We start from the raw sequence: 5,417 nt of genomic DNA on the forward strand, positions 1-5,417 counted from the left end.
GCTGTCTTGCAGGTTTTAAAGGTTTCTCTACTTTAGCACAGCTGATTATGATGATTGCAGTTGAGCAAACGCCTGTTAATCAGCTTTCAATTAAAATCAGCTGCGCTTGAGCAAGGAAACTATAAAACCTGCGGGAAAGCGGCCCTCTAGTACCGACTTGGGGACTCCCTGATCTAAGGGAATCTATGTGGCCACTCTCCTGTTATGTTCTGTGGAAATGGATAGCTAAAGCACTAAACATAAATTGGCAGGTGCATGGTGGTGAAGAAGCATTTAATGATGAAGACAACAAACCCATAACAGGAACACAAGGAGACAGAAACTGGGTGTCCGCAGGGTGAGAACAGAAGAGCAGACAAAGTTTAAAAATAAAGGCAGAGACTTGAATAATAACTGAAATAAACACTACCAACTGAAAACACAAATGACTGTGGATTGGGAGGGAAGCACAGTTGAACTGCTTGTATCTGGGATCTTGTTCTTTTGGTTCTTATCCATTTTACCATGACTGAGGATATAAATATAGGTCAACAGGTAAATCTAACCATAGCTCTTTTTCCTCACAATGGAGCATGCAATACTTGCAAAACTTTGCTGAACCCATAACCAGGCCCCTGCCGGCCCTTGGCTGAACCTAGACACCCTGTCCATAAAAGTTACAAACAGGACAAATGACACAGGGCAGCCCTGCCAGAATCCAACATGCACAGGGAACAGGTCTGAATTAAAGCCAGCAATGAGAACAAGACTCCTGTTCCGTCTGAACAGAGACCAGATGGCTCCTAGTTTAGGGCCCTGGACCCCGACAGTCTTTTATAATAAGCAACACGGCACGCATCACTTGATGGGAAATAGGAAAAATTGTCAATAAGTGGCCTGGAAGATATTAAAGATAGACCGATATGTGGGGATGAACGAAACACAGCCACTCGCTTTATCAACAAAGAACCCAGGGGAAGATGCAGCCTTGTCTTGGCATTATATCTGTTTGTGCTGTTGTTGTCTTGGGAACAGTCTCATCCTTCCTATTCCTCAGGACTTGTCTCTGGGTCGCATGTTCCTGTTGCTTTATCTCAGCATGCACAGAGACTGAAAGACTCGTTCGGCAAACTACCACCTCATTGCTTTCATACCCACAGAGAGCATACAGGCAGCTGTGCGCGTGTTAACAGCTGGTAAATGTGTAATTATATCATTTTGAGACGAGCAGCTAAGCCTGTGTCTTTTTCTGCAGCACCCGTCATCTCATAGTAACCTGCTTGATACACTGCCTTGTGCACTCTCTGGCATTAATAATTATTGCACACTTGCACACAATTTATGTACAGATGTCACTGCCAACACGATAAAGTCCTAATTACACCCAATAACTCACACCAGTTGGAGAACCTGGGCTGAATGTTAATAATTTAGTTGTGCTGTATTATTTGTTTTTGGCAGCGATCAACTGCATGACAATCACATTCTTATCGTAATTTACAAAGGATCATTCGCCTGTAATTCTGCTCTGTTTCTCCATTAAAGGAAATCTATGTCCCAGAAGTGTGTAAATAATAATAATCCCCAAGAGCATTCATGCCACAAACAAATCTGAAGTGAAGGACAAGTGGAGGGTTAGAGCATTTTAGCTGGATAAGTTAAGATAAATTATATTCACAGTATATGAAGGATTTTCACTCGTTCACAGAGTTAAACTTTTAATAGATTCACAGAGCTATGTTTTACTGCTTTAAAGTACCATCAGGCTTTTGCATGTGTTTGTTTGTCTGTTGGGTCTTTCCAATCACCTTGGAAATAATTATTCTTTTAGTGTTACATATAGTGAAAAATCGCAACATAACAAAGACTTTGCCTCAACGTCTAATTAAGATGGTATTAATTATGAATATGAAATCCTAACTAAAGTGTTGAGAATATAAAGATCATTTGTGTTTCATCTGTAAGCCATATTTTATCACTTACCTCAAGCATTTTTTTTTTTTTTTTACCTCAGTCTAGTTTAGGCTTACCTTAAGGAACTTAAAATGTTTGGATTCAGCCATAAAAGTAGCATGAGAACGCAGCTGCTCATTTTTTCTTCATGACTAAAGCAACACAGACACAGAGCAAAACATAAAATTATAAAGATTTAGCAAACTTTAGAGCAGGGTTAGATAATGTGCTAGAGCGTGATAGACCAGTCCCCTCTGTCGTCCATCAGATATATGGATCATGTCTACATGTGACGGAAGACGGAACAAAATACTTCCATTTCTAAAAAGCAGATGAGCCAGAGAGGCAGTCAGGCAAGCGCAAAGTAAAGCAGATCCGGTCGAGTGTGTACTGCTGCACAGTAGTTGTTTGCAGTTGATGATGGAGGACACGCATGGGACATGGTGTATGTGAAGCTGGCTTTAGCCTTGCTCCTCTCTCAGCTGTCTTCCATCCCATTGATTAAACTTACCCTTGTCCTGGTTTCCACTAATCACCTGCAACCTTTAAGCTAGTCTTTTTTTCTTCTTCTGTGCCTTCTTGGTTCTCTGAAATTCTTATTGAAATTTCTGCTATCTGTACCGCATGGATTGTTTCATTTAACTACAATACAGCAATATTTATTTTGCTTATATTTGTCTTTGAATAAGGATCTATAACCAAAAAAAAAAAGAGAGAAATACACAAATCATTTGAAATTTCTTCAGGGCAAGCACCCTAAACACATCCAGATATACATGTGAATAGTGATTTTGTGTTAAAAAGTCAAGAATTTAATTTTATTTAACTGTCAAGACTGGAATGTCGATTTTCTTTTCTTTCTGGTGTGATTTTTAAACTCTGGTCGACCTCGTAGACAAACATATTTGATAAATAGGTTTAACTTGGGTTCGACCGGGTCAGCTATGCCACACAGAGCGATGCCACAAAACTGTGTGGCATAGCTTTGGCACTCTTACTAGAAAATCCAGAAGCGAAAGAGATCCTTTGAATTTGTTTGCAGCTATAGAATTAGCTTTTAAACCTGTTGTATCTATTTTCAATATGTTTAAAGCAGTAGCTTCCTAGAAAGTTTATTTGTAACCTACAAATGTTAAAAACAAACTAAATTTCCAAGTTTCAACATTGAAGCTTTTGATCTGAGATAAAGTTAATGAACCTCATTATTCCAGTTGCATAAAGCAGACCAACAGCATAAAGCTGATGCCAGCATACCAGCAAAAGCTGAAACAGTGTTACACTGTTTGAAAGCCTTACGATAACTTTCTTTATATGATTGAAGCCAGAGAGATTGAGAAAGGATTCTAATTTGTAGAGTAGAACATTTCAGTTTATTAAATGTGCCGCTACAGTATGTGAAAAGTACTGTATATAATGATTCGACAGTATAGTTTCAGAAGATTACATTTCACTATGCAGTAGGTTAAAGCCTTGATTGCTTATCTGTTGCTCTTAGGTGCAAGAAATTTCAAATAAAAATCACAAACAATTCATATCTTTCTAGGTTGGTCAGTTTGGGTCAAATTGTTTCTGATTAAAAATTATTCCAATAGGCCAATGGTAAAAATGAACTTCACATCAGTTTAAACAAGTTTTTATGCATCAAGCCAGAATTATCCCAAAAGCTTATTGATTGTGGCATAATGTTGTTGCTACAATGCACCTTATCAAGGATATTTTTTTAAACCATTATTATAAAAGAATTTATGGCTGTGTAAATTCTCAGTCTTCCAGGTCATGTCAACCACAAAACAGGCATAAATTGGAGGGCAACTGGACTTTTGCTCAATTTTTTTATCGACTTTTCAACACATATCCAGGATTCTTTGTCAATCCTGTAACCTCTCGCCAGAGCAATTTTTAGTTGAAGCGCTAATATATTTAAGCATTATGGAGGTTTATCCTCCTAATCACACTCCAAGTCAGCAATTATCTCAATATTTTTGCCTATTTGTTAAAAGTAGACATTGTGGTTTAGATAAAATCTACATATTTCAGATTCAGAATTCAGTTCTTGTTTCTTAAAACATAGAAGCTATTACATAATCACGAAAACCTTAGTAAAGAACAAATAGTTTAAAGCAAAAAAATTAAACATGAGATTTTATGATAAGAAATGGAAAATAAACCTATGACTGGAACTGTGCAATGTGGAATGAATGGAATGGATAACTTACAGACTTGATCGCTCTCATCAGAGTCATCAGGGCAGTCAGGCTCACCGTCACAAAGCCAGGCCTCAGGTATGCAGGTCTCGTGGTCATGACAGTGAAACTCCCCTACGTCGCACAAGATGGGTTCTGGATGGCATGAAGAGCAAGGTGGGGAAGGACAGAAAAGATGCAGCATGAGGTGATGACATTATGTTGAAACATCTGGTTTTATTTGAACAAACATGGTTTGGATGTGCGCATGGTTGTGATTGGAAAAGAAAATTAATTTTTTTGGTCTGTATTTAGAATCTAACAGCACATTTTTAAAAGATTTTTTTAAAGACCAAAAACATGGACATGTGCAGCTTAGTGAAACAAAGAAAAAGAAAACAGATGCTGCTGTTGTTTATTGGGTACACTTTTTTAAAGGCTGACAAAAGAACATGAGACCCCACATTAGTTTATAGAATGAAAGCTGATACTATTTTTGACAGCCACTCTCTTCCAACAAAGACAAAATGTCCGATGTGAAACTGCAAACTATTACAAAGCATTGTGGCAAGTTTCGTTCTTATCTCTCTTCCTCCTAGGTGGTGTGCTTTTATTTGATGGTGGAAACAGGCGGTGTTCAGTGAAAGCCCAGTCAACTAAAAAGTCATCGTAGCCTTTCAATATAGAAAGCATCCATCAAAGCCCTGACATGTTCCCTGCCTGTAGCTGTCAGAGACTCAGCTCGTTCGGACTGCAGAATAACAAAAAGCTTTTGCAAAAGATTTGCCAATACAGTCTTACTTGCCTCTACCTCTTTCCATCACCCAGCAAAAAGGGTAATTTGTTTTTAGGCTTAACCTGCAGACAATCAGACTCGGCTCACAAAGTCCCTCCTCCTACTCACTCTTTCTATCTCCAACCTTTTTTTTTTTTTCACTCAGTGTGTTCCTAACCCATTAGAGGTGGGAGGGGAGCAAGTGGAAGATCAGATCTGTAGCATCTGAACAGTGGGAGTGATAATTCAACGCACTGCTGCTCCCTGCCCCAGCACCCTCCAGCAAATTCGCTACCCAGGGACAAATCTGAAAAGGTCAAACATCTCATCCATTCTGCCTCCTCTATTCCCACTGATGCAATATAGCTGATATCCAACAATTTAAATCAAGATCCCCTTTGAAATATTCAGTCCCTCTTTTTTTCAAACTCTTGAAAATTTACACAAAAGCCATTGAAAATTAAAAAAAAAAATACAAGCTACACAGAGCAATATGAATACAAAAGAAAACATAATTTTTTCTTTGG

At 38.4% G+C, this 5,417-nt stretch overlaps 1 protein-coding gene across 1 annotated transcript in view; it reads right to left on the minus strand.

Annotated features, from left to right (window-relative positions):
- Positions 1-4,271, minus strand: part of lrp1b (LDL receptor related protein 1B) — a gene marked incomplete at its 5' end in the record, with an annotated part of 277,806 nt that extends 273,535 nt beyond the window's left edge. The window contains one exon of the mRNA XM_015391547.1: positions 4,149-4,271. Within this exon, the coding sequence (XP_015247033.1) occupies positions 4,149-4,271 (123 nt within the window). The remainder of the gene's footprint in view (positions 1-4,148) is intronic.
- Positions 4,272-5,417: the final 1,146 nt, after the last annotated feature.

Source organism: Cyprinodon variegatus, unplaced genomic scaffold, assembly GCF_000732505.1.
Source record: "Cyprinodon variegatus isolate N-32 unplaced genomic scaffold, C_variegatus-1.0 Scaffold546, whole genome shotgun sequence".
NCBI classification, from domain to species: domain Eukaryota; kingdom Metazoa; phylum Chordata; class Actinopteri; order Cyprinodontiformes; family Cyprinodontidae; genus Cyprinodon; species Cyprinodon variegatus.